General features: G+C 47.0%; 1 protein-coding gene across 1 annotated transcript in view; it reads right to left on the bottom strand.

Annotated features, from left to right (window-relative positions):
* The window catches only part of LOC139411408 (immunoglobulin superfamily DCC subclass member 4-like), a 64,390-nt gene extending 50,925 nt beyond the window's left edge, over window positions 1-13,465 (bottom strand). Inside the window, exon 1 of the mRNA XM_071157735.1 lies at window positions 13,091-13,465. Coding sequence (XP_071013836.1) covers window positions 13,091-13,235 — 145 coding nt within the window. The 5' untranslated portion in view covers window positions 13,236-13,465. The remainder of the gene's footprint in view (window positions 1-13,090) is intronic.
* Between the last annotated feature and the right edge of the window lie 1,466 nt (window positions 13,466-14,931).

The following is a 14,931-nucleotide window of genomic DNA, read 5'->3' on the forward strand; positions in this document are numbered from 1 at the left end:
GTTGAGTTTTTACCAAAAAGTTATATTTTGGTTTCATCTGACATTCTCCCAATCTTCTTCTGGATCATCCAAATGCTCTCTAGCAAACTTCAGACGGGCCTGGACATGTACTGGCTTAAGCAGGGGGACACGTCTTGCACTGCAGGATTTGAGTCCCTGGCGGCGTAGTGTGTTACTGATGGTAGGCTTTGTTACTTTGGTCCCAGCTCTCTGCAGGTCATTCACTAGGTCCCCCTGTGTGGTTCTGGGATTTTTGCTCACCGTTCTTGTGATCATTTTGACCCCACGGGGTGAGATCTTGCATGGAGCCCCAGATCGAGGGAGATTATCAGTGGTCTTGTATGTCTTTCATTTCCTAATAATTGCTCCCACCGTTGATTTCTTCAAACCAAGCTGCTTACCTATTGCAGATTCAGTCTTCCCAGCCTGGTGCAGGTCTACAATTTTGTTTCTGGTGTCCTTTGACAGCTCTTTGGTCTTGGCCATAGTGGAGTATGGAGTGTGACTGTTTGAGGTTGTGGACAGGTGTCTTTTATACTGATAACAAGTTCAAACAGGTGCCATTAATACAGGTAACGAGTGGAGGACAGAGGAGCCTCTTAAAGAAGAAGTTACAGGTCTGTGAGAGCCAGAAATCTTGCTTGTTTGTAGGTGACCAAATACCAAATAGGAAAGTCCCAGGCAGCCATTAACCAAGGTGGGCAGGGAGGGACTCTCCAGTTTCACCACGCGCTAGGGAGCTCCGTGTACAATAACATTGACATGCCGCCAATTTTATACAGCCAAACATACCTCACAATTGTCTAAACATTTAACCTAATAGCTTTTATCTGCGTCACCTACAGCCTGCTGAAGTAGGGTCAAATGTCATCAGATTCTTCCTGGAGAAAAACGGAATCACTGTCTGGTGGAGGGGCGAAGAGGTAAAGCACATCAACATCTCTCTCTGAAGGGGAGGCAAGGGGCCTTCCCCTGTTAGCACACACTTTGGCTCTTGTTTTAGTCCTAATGTTCCCTCTAGGCCCGCATTATTAGCAAAATTATGATCATTCTACGCAATTAGGCAGGCCCACTTTACTAACGATGGACCAAGCCGTCTGGCGTTTGCCAAAACTGCCCTATAGCCAGGCCATTTTTGGCATAAGACATGGAATATACTGCATATTGCCTTATATTTCCCAAAGTGTGGGTCATATTCATTCTGCTCCATCTATGTACCTTGTCTGTCTCTGGACCAAACTACAACAATGGAGAAGTTGGGAAACACTAAACAATACATTTTTGGTGGTGATTTTCAGTTTGATTCTCAAGAGTAATATCCACATGCTGTAATTTCATCCAGGACAGGCTGAGTAGAGTTTGAGTCACACACTGAGTGGAGAAAGGCACGCCACCCCAGCAGCAGCTGCAGTGTCAGGTGCTGGCCGTTCCAGTGGTTCAGCTACAGCATGATTCTCACAGTCACCCACATGAGTTTTCACACCGCTCTCAAGTTGGCACAAACTGGATTTATACTCTTTATCATATTCGTACTGTTTATCATATAGGCCAGGCGTACAGTAAAGTGACCAATCATAATGCAGTTCAGGAGAGGTAGGAGAGGCCCAGGGAGCTCGACTCTTTCCCACTCATGTTTATATTTATACTCGAAAGGACAGTCTGCAACATATTAACAATAGGAGGCAGACAGATATATAGATGGGGAGAGAGAGAGAGAAAGAGAGAGAGAGAGAGAGAGAGAGAGAGAGAGAGAGAGAGAGAGAGAGAGAGAGAGAGAGAGAGAGAGAGAGAGAGAGAGAGAGAGAGAGAGAGAGAAGAGAGAGAAGAGAGAGAGAGAGAGAGAGAGAGAGAGAGAGAGAGGAAGAGAGGGGGGGGGAGAGAGAAACAACAGAGAAGAGAAACATGGCCTGAGCTAGCATTTGTTCCCCTCCAGTGCTTCATGACTGCTGGTGTGCTCGCTCTATGTACAGTACTCATTCATACAAATCCCGGGCTGCTCCAATCACAGCCCTGTGTTCCTATAGGCTTTTACAAAGGGCCTCAGAGCAGCATATGGCTAGGGGCCTCGGTGCGGCCACGGCTACATCAATGGGTCAACAACACCAGCAACAAAACTAACATGGGACGGACGGTAGGCTGCAGGAGGGGAAGCCCTTCCAGGGCAACCACAAGGTCATATTCTGTAGCTGCAGGGTTGGAGAGAGAGGGACACGGACTATTCAAAACCCAGAACTACCCCCCTGATTTTTTATTATTGTGTCTGTGAGATTTGATTTGATCAATTCAACCAAGTGGTTTCGGAGGGAGACACTTGATAGTTTCACGAGGCAGAGATCAACAGCACTGATATAAACTGACTGGTTGTTTGTTATGAATCATGATGATACATTGGTCATATACTGGTTAGAATGTTCTGTTTTCTCTTTTTAAAATGGGTTAAATTGCTATTTTGTACCCTGTAGGCACCTGCAACTTACCACAGGTGAGAAAAACTACATAATAAACGAGACTCACTTGCCTCCAACCAAATGAATTTGAATTTTTAATAACTTAGTCCATTTTGGGACTTTTAAGTGAGATAAATAATTTTTAAGTTTAGATTTTTTGGGGGTGTTCTGTGCAGTTGTAAACCAAACAAATACGTGTGAAGACCAAAGGTTTTTTCAATTTCAACTTATTTTCGAAGAAATAGTGAATGGTGCAACGGGGACAATATTTTGACCACAACTGTACATACATACATCATGGTTGGATTTGTGTCACAGGCTACACCGTTTTGTTAGTGTATGTATGCCCATGTGTACTCTGTACAACCTCTTATGCCCAGTCCAATATAAACCCCTAGCTCCTGCTTCTACTGAACCCCTCCAGTCTCTTAAATTGGATGCCCCCTGAGAACGACTGCCCCCTCTTATTGAAGCAACCGAAGTTCAAGGCCAAACACGGTACTGCAGGCATTGTTAGCAGAAAATGTGATCCCTCATTATAGTGAATGGAAAAATGGTGATCTTTGTGGTCAATCTTCATGATAATAAATTAAAATTACACTACAATCATGTTACCAATAATTGCTTCTAATTCACCAGATGTATGTCCTTAAAATTATTATTTTTCAAATCGCACCCAAAATAAGCTATAAGGATAATTGCTAATGGCAGCATACCGTACCCCGGTTGGCCTTCGACTTGAGTTACTCAATGAGAGGGGGCAGCACTGAGCTAGCCTACAATGTCGGTTCCTGAAGCAGCTCAAATTACGCATGTTATGTCTCCATGAGACGACATCTTAAGCGCTATTGAGTCTTCACTATTGAGTCTTCACGTAGGAATGAATGGTGTCACATGATCAATGGATTTGTCCATTCATATATACAGTCATTGATTGGATTAAGCAATATGGTGGAAAACCTCACCTAGCATAAAATAGGGTTAATTAAGCAATAAGGTAAGAGGGGGTGTGGTATATGGCCAATATACCAGGGCTAAGGGCTGTTCTTAAGCACAACGCAACGTGGAGTGCCCGGATACAGCCCTTAGCCGTGGTATATTGGCCATATACCACAAACCCCCGAGGTGCCTTATCGCTATTATAAACTGGTTACCAACGTAATTAGAGCAGTAAAAAACATGTTTTGCCATACCCATGGTATATGGTCTGATATACCACAGCTGTCAGCCAATCAGCATTCAGGGCTCGATCTATACCATATTTTTTATACCCTTCTTTCTTATCTTTTCAGATATGCAAATAGTGTTTAGAGGTAGGGGCTAGGGATTGATTTGGGTCTGGGCCCTACTCTGCACCTTGTCTACTCAATCAGGGTTCTCGCCCCTCATGCAGCAGCCCCTCCCCTCCTCAGTCCCCCTCCCCACTGCAAGCCCCATGCTACTCCTCCTTGGTCATGTGACTGAGCGGACAGCAGTGCGGAATGGAAGGAATGTGATCGCATGACTGTTTACCCAACCAGCGCCGTGAGGAAGAGACCCTGCTCTTACACACACACACACACACACACACACACACACACACACACACACACACACACACACACACACACACACACACACACACACACACACACACACACACAAATCACCATCTCTGCCTAAAGCACACAAACACACACTAGCAACAGGACAAAAACATGTAGCCTGTAGCTTGTGACTCGTTTACCACACATAGACACATCTTTCAACAGCAAAATGATTATCCCTTAGATAACACAGCTGACAAACCATAATGAGCCAAACATAATAAATAAGAACAATCTAAAAACAAATATATTGATGAAGTTACCGTGTGGCATTATACAATACAAAAATGAATCCATCAAATCAACTACTTTTCTTCAAGATAGCACTATCGTCCTGTTAAAACTAGCCGGCAGTAGGCAGTGGCCACACAGCAGCAGCACCTGAGTGTTTTAACATTCAGTCCTAGCTGTAGTGGAATACTCTGGGGATCATCTGACTGGACCCATCCCTGTGATAAACGTATCACACAGCATATTGATCCAGCACTATTGATCCTGGGCTGTTTATAGCCCGGAGGGGGGGGGGGCATCAATACTCACAACGCTCTCTCTGAAGTCCCGTTGGCACTGATATATATTTCTAGAGAACATCAAAACTCCCCACAGCCAGTGGGAACTCCCCACAGCCAGTACTGGGAACTCCCCACAGCCAGTACTGGGAAATGGACATGAGCGGGTCATGCAGTGCAGCAGTTGTTCGTGACCATGTAAAAGGAGCAGGCCTATGTGTTGTGGTTGATTAAATAATCATCCCAAACCGATTGCAGAGATGAGGCAAATAAGTAGCTATACATCAACCAAAAACCAATAAGCCTTTTTTAGTGTGGAGTTGGCTTAAGTGTAAAGGTTGTTTTGAGAAACTTAGAGGAATCCTAGACGTCAGCCTACAGAGATTTAGGTGCAGTCTAATTGAACAGAATGAGCTCTGCACTTATCCCAGCTGGCAGCCATCAGAGCAGGGAAGGAGGCTTTAGAGACCAGACATCTCCAACAGTGCAGGAGGATGGACGTCTTACATTCACAGGTGGACGGATCTCAACATCATGACGTACGTTACACATACACATTAAACTTTCTGGTGCAGATCAAAAGTCTACCACAGAAAAGTTGAATTGGTGCACCGGTAATAACAACAACAAACATTCCACTCCATTATATACAATATTGTTACTAGGGAGCAATTACAGTGTTACTACACACACATAGTATGAAGTAGAGGTCGACCGATTAATCGGCATGGCCGATTAATTAGGGACGATTTCATGTTTTCATAACAATCGGTAATCGGCCTTTTTGGACGCCCGATTATGGCCGATTACATAGAAATCCACAAGGAAACTGTGTGGCAGGCTGAACACCTGTTACGCGAGTGCAGCGTCAAAAGGACCTTGTGGCTGCAAGGAGCCAAGGTAAGTTGCTAGCTAGCATTATATTTATCTTATAAAAAACAATCAATCTTCACATAATCACTAGTTAACTACATGTGGTTGATGATATTACTAGGTTAACTAGATGGTCCTGCGTTGTATATAATCAATGCGGTGCCTGTTAATGTATCATCGAATCACAGCCTACTTCAACTTCGCCAAACGGGTGATGATTTAACAAAAGCGCATTTGGGAAAAAAGCACAGTCGTTGCACAAATGTACCTAACCATAAACATCAATGCCTTTCTTAAAATCAATACACAGAAGCATATTTAGTTAAAAGAAATTCATGTTAGCAGGCAATATTAACTAGGAAAATTGTGTCACTTCTCTTGTGTTCAGTGCAAGCAGAGTCAGGGTATATGCAACAGTTTGGGCCGCAAGGCTCGTTGCAAACTGTGTGAAGACCATTTCTTCCTAACAAAGACCGTAATTAATTTTCCAGAATTTTACATAATTATGACATAACATTGAAGGTTGTGCAATGTAACAGCAATATTTAGACTTAGGGATGCCACCCGTTAGATAAAATATGGAACGGTTCCGTATTTCACTGAAAGAATAATCTTCTTCTTTTTTCCGGATTTGACTATATTAATGGCCAAAGGCATCAATGCCTCTGCATCGTCAGCTTCCTGACTACTCGTCTAAGATTTGACAGTAATCTGGTTAAAGTCGAAGGGAAGCTCTCTGAACCACCAACTTGTGCAACCACAGAAACCCTGAACCTGAAGACGACCACCACAATAAAGAGCCCAGTAGACACCAGAGGCCAGACATACAGTAAAAGTGAAAGTCTTCCTGTCTCATTCAAGCTACTTCCCTCTGAACAGTCCTTTATACCACCTCTGGGACTAGGATTGGTCCTCTGACACTACCAAACATGAACAGACACACCCGGCCAGCCATACAAACCAACATCTTCACTGGACAAAGATATGCAGCTCAAATTCAGCCTGGGGCCTCTTTAAATAATATGCATCCTAATTTAGCTGTGTATCTCCAGGGGGATCAAGATGCACTCACATACAAATAGAGTAGGCACTAGGCTTGGGCGGTATGCTGTTTATACCATATACTGGGGTATTTCGAAATACAGACGGTATGATTTTCAATACCGTTACGGGGGTTGCGTCCTATGCCACTGCTTATAAGTTAAGTATAACCAGAAGAAATCTAAGATGTGTCAAATAAATCATATCCAGCTCAGGGCTCCAGCTATGCATTTGGTTTTCTGACTTGCTAGCTAGGTGGCTAGATGTCAAGATCCAGCTTCTTGTTTACAGCAAAGACATTCAACCCCCTCCTGGATTAAGACCGCTGTTGCCCAAATTGTTTTGTGCGTCAAAAAATGTGCACCCCCTATACGGTAATACCGTATACCCCGGTATGGTAGAGAAACGGTATGACAATCTGGATACCTCACAATCCTAGTAGGCAAACATGTAGGCACAGTCAGACACACACAAAGACACATACTACACTCATCATGCTTAAAAAACATGCCATTTCCACCCCACTGGGCTGTCAGAAACACAGCAATCACACCTCAAGGACCAAGGGATTGAGATATGGGCACAATAAATAAAATAAAACGGCTTGGATTACAAGCGGATTTTTACCAGACAAAGTTCAAATAATGCTAATGACTTTAGCCAAGCGCATAGTCATTGTTGCAACAAACTTAACATACCTACTCCATTTACAGAACAGCTCAAATAGATGCAATTATCTTTATTAAACAGGACTTGTTCACAAGCATCCTCCAGGGGCTGAGGTAGGATGCTGCAGACAGGGGCTGATGTAGGATGCTGCAGACAGGGGCTGAGGTAGGATGCTGCAGACAGGGGCTGATGTAGGGTGCTGCAGACAGGGGCTGATGTAGGGTGCTGCAGACAGGGGCTGAGGTAGGGTGCTGCAGACAGGGGCTGATGTAGGGTGCTGCAGACAGGGGCTGATGTAGGGTGCTGCAGACAGGGGCTGATGTAGGGTGCTGCAGACAGGGGCTGAGGTAGGATGCTGCAGACAGGGGCTGATGTAGGGTGCTGCAGACAGGGGCTGAGGTAGGGTGCTGCAGACAGGGGCTGAGGTAGGGTGCTGCAGACAGGGACTGAGGTAGGGTGCTGCAGACAGGGGCTGATGTAGGGTGCTGCAGACAGGGGCTGATGTAGGGTGCTGCAGACAGGGGCTGATGTAGGGTGCTGCAGACAGGGGCTGATGTAGGATGCTGCAGACAGGGGCTGATGTAGGGTGCTGCAGACAGGGGCTGATGTAGGGTGCTGCAGACAGGGGCTGATGTAGGGTGCTGCAGACAGGGTCTGATGTAGGGTGCTGCAGACAGGGGCTGATGTAGGGTGCTGCAGACAGGGGCTGATGTAGGGTGCTGCAGACAGGGGCTGATGTAGGATGCTGCAGACAGGGGCTGATGTAGGGTGCTGCAGACAGGGGCTGAGGTAGGGTGCTGCAGACAGGGGCTGAGGTAGGGTGCTGCAGACAGGGGCTGAGGTAGGGTGCTGCAGACAGGGGCTGAGGTAGGATGCTGCAGACAGGGGCTGATGTAGGGTGCTGCAGACAGGGGTTGAGGTAGGGTGCTGCAGACAGGGGCTGAGGTAGGGTGCTGCAGACAGGGGCTGAGGTAGGGTGCTGCAGACAGGGGCTGAGGTAGGGTGCTGCAGACAGGGGCTGATGTAGGGTGCTGCAGACAGGGGCTGATGTAGGATGCTGCAGACAGGGGCTGAGGTAGGGTGCTGCAGACAGGGGCTGAGGTAGGATGCTGCAGACAGGGGCTGATGTAGGGTGCTGCAGACAGGGGTTGAGGTAGGGTGCTGCAGACAGGGGCTGAGGTAGGGTGCTGCAGACAGGGGCTGAGGTAGGGTGCTGCAGACAGGGGCTGAGGTGGGGTGCTGCAGCCTCGGGCTGAGGTAGGGTGCTGCAGACAGGGGCTGAGGTAGGGTGCTGCAGACAGGGGCTGAGGTAGGATGCTGCAGACAGGGGCTGAGGTAGGATGCTGCAGACAGGGGCTGAGGTAGGGTGCTGCAGACAGGGGCTGAGGTAGGATGCTGCAGACAGGGGCTGATGTAGGGTGCTGCAGACAGGGGCCGAGGTAGGGTGCTGCAGACAGGGGCTGATGTAGGGTGCTGCAGACAGGGGCTGATGTAGGATGCTGCAGACAGGGGCTGATGTAGGGTGCTGCAGACAGGGGCTGATGTAGGGTGCTGCAGACAGGGGCCGAGGTAGGGTGCTGCAGACAGGGGCTGATGTAGGGTGCTGCAGACAGGGGCTGATGTAGGGTGCTGCAGACAGGGGCTGATGTAGGGTGCTGCAGACAGGGGCCGAGGTAGGGTGCTGCAGACAGGGGCTGAGGTAGGGTGCTGCAGACAGGGGCTGATGTAGGGTGCTGCAGACAGGGGCTGGTGTAGGGTGCTGCAGACAGGGGTTGAGGTAGGGTGCTGCAGACAGGGGTTGAGGTAGGGTGCTGCAGACAGGGGCTGAGGTAGGGTGCTGCAGACAGGGGCTGATGTAGGGTGCTGCAGACAGGGGCTGAGGTAGGGTGCTGCAGACAGGGGCTGAGGTAGGGTGCTGCAGACAGGGGCTGATGTAGGGTGCTGCAGACAGGGGCTGAGGTAGGGTGCTGCAGACAGGGGCTGATGTAGGGTGCTGCAGACAGGGGCTGAGATAGGGTGCTGCAGACATGGGCTGGTGTAGGGTGCTGCAGACAGGGGCTGAGGTAGGGTGCTGCAGACAGGGGCTGAGGTAGGGTGCTGCAGACAGGGGCTGATGTAGGGTGCTGCAGACAGGGGCTGATGTAGGGTGCTGCAGACAGGGGCTGAGGTAGGGTGCTGCAGACAGGGGCTGAGGTAGGGTGCTGCAGACAGGGGCTGAGATAGGGTGCTGCAGACAGGGGCTGATGTAGGGTGCTGCAGACAGGGGCTGAGGTAGGGTGCTGCAGACAGGGGCTGAGGTAGGGTGCTGCAGCCTCGGGCTGAGGTAGGGTGCTGCAGACAGGGGCTGAGGTGGGGTGCTGCAGCCTCGGGCTGAGGTAGGGTGCTGCAGACAGGGGCTGAGGTGGGGTGCTGCAGACAGGGGCTGAGGTAGGGTGCTGCAGACAGGGGCTGAAGTAGGGTGCTGCAGACTGGGGCTGAGGTGGGGTGCTGCAGACAGGGGCTGAGGTGGGGTGCTGCAGACAGGGGCTGAGGTAGGGTGCTGCAGACAGGGGCTGAGGTAGGGTGCTGCAGACAGGGGCTGATGTAGGGTGCTGCAGACAGGGGCTGAGGTGGGGTGCAGCAGACAGGGGCTGAGGTGGGGTGCTGCAGACAGGCGCTGAGGTGGGGTGCTGCAGACTAGGCCTGAGGCATGTAATAGGGATGGAGTTGGTGGATATAGGCCCTGTTCCAATTTAGATATCCTTCCTAACTCAAAACAGATCTATATAAAAAACAGATCAAAACAGATCTACTCAAAACAGATCTATATATGATTGGATGGGTAACACCTACCAACCTACTACTTTCACCAAACACAACCAGTTAATTTGTTTTATTTTATTTCATTTCACCTTTATTTAACCAGGTAGGCAAGTTGAGAACAAGTTCTCATTTACAATTGCGACCTGGCCAAGATAAAGCAAAGCAGTTCGACACATACAACAACAGAGTTACACATGGAGTAAAACAAACATACAGTCAATAACACAGTAGAAAAATAAGTCTATATACTGTACAATGTGAGCAAATGAGGTGAGATAAGGGAGGTAAAGGCAAAAAAGGCCATGGTGGCGAAGTAAATACAATATAGCAAGTAAAACACTGGAATGGTTGATTTGCAGTGGAAGAATGTGCAAAGTAGAGATATAAATAATGGGGTGCAAAGGAGAAAAATAAATACAGTAGGGGAAGAGGTAGTTGTTTGGGCTAAATTATAGATGGGCTATGTACAGGTGCAGTAATCTGTGAGCTGCTCTGACAGCTGGTGCTTAAAGCTAGTGAGGGAGATAAGTGTTTCCAGTTTCAGAGATTTTTGTAGTTCGTTCCAGTCATTGGCAGCAGAGAACTGGAAGGAGAGGCGGCCAAAGGAAGAATTGGTTTTGGGGGTGACCAGAGAGTGCGTGCTACAGGTGGGTGCTGCTATGGTGACCAGCGAGCTGAGATAAGGGGGGACTTTACCTAGCAGGGTCTTGTAGATGACCTGGAGCCAGTGGGTTTGGCGACGAGTATGAAGCGAGGGCCAGCCAACGAGAGCGTACAGGTCGCAGTGGTGGGTAGTATATGGGGCTTTGGTGACAAAACGGATGGCACTGTGATATAATATCTGTGATTACATTGAGGAAGGTAGGAATGAAGGGGAGGGAGGCATTGAACAGGACCAATGATGAAGGACTAGGAGGGACAGAGGTCAGTTGAGCCTCAGACAGAGGTAGGAAGAGTGAGGAGGAGTCAAATTTAAGCAGGGGTCAGTGGGCTGATTAACACTGAGCATTAAATTGTTGACCATGGATGAGATAGGATGACTAGAGGGAGTCAGGATTAGAGAGTAAAGGAGAATAGGAGACAACGCTGGGAACCATAGAGAGGATGCCTCTTTTGAGTGAAGAAGTGATGAGGGTTCAGTGAAACCCCAGTAATTTGGTCGGTGTGCATGTGACACTCCTAGCGGGAGTACTGGGTTAGAGGGAGAGAGAGAGACAGAGAGCTTATCTAAACACACAGACACGCACTCTCACAGCATTCATTTGTTCCTGATGAGTTCAGAGGAGTTGACATATTTTCATTTGATCTTTCAAATGGAAAAAACAAGCTCTTTGTTTGTGGATCTGATACAGCGACATCCCATGCACCCAAACTCTCTCCAGTCAATTCATCCCTGCCCCACTATCACCCCCTACTCCCACCCAGCAACCTCCATTCGCCAGCTCCAGTTCCCACAATACCCTCCTAACCAACCCACCACCCTTAACATTCCTCTTTCTCTCTCCAAACATACCACTCTCTCACACACACACACACACACACACACACACACACACACACACACACACACACACACACACACACACACACACACACACACACACACAGGAAAGCTCCCACCAGTCCAGTGAAGGCTCTACAATACTCCACTGTGGGCTGTGGGAACACACCCTAGGGTGTATGAGGGCTGAGGGAGATGCTCACACACACTACTGTGGGCCTTGTGATGAGCACATGCCACTGTTGCCTGTTCCAAGCACACACACGAGCACACACACACACAACCCCTCAAAGTAATGTACTGTAGTTTGTATCTCCAGCTTAAACCTCATTGTGACAACATGATGGATAGAATGGGTAGAAAATGCATTATCATGGAACACAGTTTGTGTTCTCTAGCCTTGAAAATGCATTAGTCCAAATTACATGATCAACAACCTCTTTACCCATCTTATTGGTTTGTGAGACATACTTGAAGTCTCACTTGTACATATTCAGGTAGAACAGGGATGCTCCTCCATGCATCTTGATTAACAGGAAAGCATTGTCAGCCCTGATACCACTATTCCTCCACGTTTTTCAAAGCAATGATCCAATATGTTTGCCTTTCCTCTAACGTGAGCTACTTCAGATAGGCTAAAGCAGAACAAAATCCCATCGGCCCATTTCATGTTTCTACTCTCGTGCTCCTGCACTTTTCTTTGTCGACAATTCTGTGGCTGGTCTCTCTCGCTCAGCGCCTGGCTGCCTCGCTTCCTCGCCGCCTATCGGTGGCTCCATGGCTCTCAAATCACCGCTTCCCTTCTTCATCTGAAGGCCACCGCGATGCCTGAAAGGCAGCGACCAAGTGCATCCACTCCCAAGCCCCCAAAACACAAGGCACATGTTCGATATGACGATTCAAACATCACAAAATATAATAAGCCTTCATTTGTTTCGAGGCAAGAGCACAAACATAAATACAATTATGTGACAATTGATAAGAAACGTTTTCGTTTGTAAGGTATGTGAGCAGCTCATAAATAATTGTAATAACAGTGTTATTTAGGCATACACCTTACTAGAGGCAAACTCCTGTAGTAGCAATATGGGGTATTGCATTAGATTTATAAATCGTGACATCTGAAAAACGATTTTGTCCCACCGGCAACGCTTTTGAATTGTGAGAAATTATATTTGTGCAGAAAACCCACAGGCCACATGTTTAACGCTCATTATTTAAACCTCTTGAAACGCAACTCACATTCCTCAAACTCAACCCCACAGCACATGTCTTCAATGAACGCATGCCTCCACTGTAACATTAAATACGTAATGGGCAGATAATGGTTACATAGTTGCATATGTGCAACTAACTTTGTAACCGACAGTCCAGCATTTGGGTATAAAGAGAAACCCGACAGCGTGTGCTGGAAGACGAATGGGCTATAGAACAAAAGTAAGAACGTTATAGCCTTTGCTAGATAGACCTACCATAGTCCTGTTACCTAGACTCAACAGTTAGATACAAACACTGCAACGAGTAAGGTGCAAAATGTGTTCACTAACCAATCTCTTCCTATCGCACCTGCATATGTTCTGAAAGATAACTATAATAGAACACATTACTAACTTGAAAGGCATGCCCAAGTCAATAACATTTATATTAAGCTAAGCAATTTACCTTGAACGGATGGTCCACAGAAGCCCAACGAAAGTAGATAGAAAAACCAGATAGTCTCCACCGCCATGTAAAGCATTGATTTCCAGCAGAGGGGTAAAGCAGCGTGCGGGTCTCTACAGCCAGCTATACCGCGATCAGCATGCATATCATGGAATCCGCAATTAGATCCTCTCTGAAATAGACTATTAGTTGGCTATTAGTTAATGTATTTCCCTTCGGCATAGTACCCTGCTTTCACTCAGAACATTGTTGCATTTAGTGGGGAGAGAGCCGTCGTGTCTCTCGGCCTTTCATCGCCATGTTGTGAGCGAATGTAAGTGTGTGTTGGCTGCTCCACACACGCACACTCGTACACACACACACGTACGGACGTATGCACATATACACACACACTCCCCCAAACACACTAGCAAGTCCCAATTTAGGTGTCTCCTGGAGTCACCTGAAACGCTGCCAATAATTTCACACCCCCCCTATCTTTGTTGTTGAGCTCTATGCCTGTGAATAGACTGCTGTGTGCCGCAGCCGTGCCTATATAGCCGGCAAAAAAACTAGAATCAATCTCGCTATATTGGGCTCCCGAATGGCGTTTAAAGAACTGCATTTAAGTACAAGAGGCGTCACTACAGTCCCTGGTTCGAATCCAGGCTGTATCACATCCGGCCGTGATTGGGATCCCATAGGGCGGCGCACAGTTGGCCCAGCGTCGTCCGCGTTTGCCGGGGTAGGCCATCATTGTAAATACACATTTGTTCTGCCTAGTTAAATAAAGGTTAAATAAATAATAAAATACAATTATGCAGTTTCACATGGAAGACACAGCTTGGGCAGCTGAGTCAACTGACGTTTAAAGCAGGCGATTTTAGCATTTAAATACTGGTGGGGCAAACTAAATAATTATAATAGGATGCAAGCCAGCAAAGCCACAACACAACACTAAACAATACATTAATTGCACTATAGCGGTGACAAAAGGTGCCCACAAACTGTTAAGGCCTACATACAGCTGTCCCAACAGCAGTCCCAACACCTTACCACTGCTACACCTGGCTATCAGCGGAGCCTTGTCTGGCAGTGAAACAGTTCATTCAGCTTCCTTTACTGCCTTTAAAAAAACTTAGCTGATATGGCTGACTTGCTTAAACAAATGTGGTTTCTACTGACAATTGAGATGTACAAACTATGGCATAAGGGGACAACAAGGGGATAAGAGGCAATCCGTAATTTCGATTAAGACATTAATGAGCAAGCTAGGACGTCAATATATCTATTTGTTCAGCACTTTTGAAATGTACAGCAACAGAATTCAGAACAAGGGCCAATCTTACAGTGTTCTCCCGGTACACCAAGCCAGAACAGTAGTATAAATAAAGGGGGCATATAAACAGACAATGAAAGCTTTTACAATATTCTATGATTACATTTCTCTAAAACAGGATATAGGCTACATGTGCACCACCAAGTCAGAACAGTAGGCGAAATTAAGAGGGGAAAATATACCAAATGATTAGGGTGTGGCGCATGGGCTACTAACAGCTTACTACACAACCTACACTTAGTATTACTTTCTTAGCTAAGGAATACATATCTCCCTGGCATATTACATCACTTATGCAGCAGCATACAATACATTTTTGGACTCACCATGTTGTGCTGTGCTCACTTTTTATTTAATTTTTTTTTATTTCACCTTTATTTAACCAGGTAGGCTAGTAGAGAACACATTCTCATTTGCAACTGCGACCTGGCCAAGATAAAGCATAGCAGTGTGACACAGACAACAACACAGAGTTACACATGGAGTAAACAATAAACAAGCCAATAACACAATAAACAAGTCA

The sequence above is a fragment of the Oncorhynchus clarkii genome, chromosome 6 (genome assembly GCF_045791955.1).
Source record: "Oncorhynchus clarkii lewisi isolate Uvic-CL-2024 chromosome 6, UVic_Ocla_1.0, whole genome shotgun sequence".
In the NCBI taxonomy this organism is placed as follows: Eukaryota; Metazoa; Chordata; class Actinopteri; order Salmoniformes; family Salmonidae; genus Oncorhynchus; species Oncorhynchus clarkii.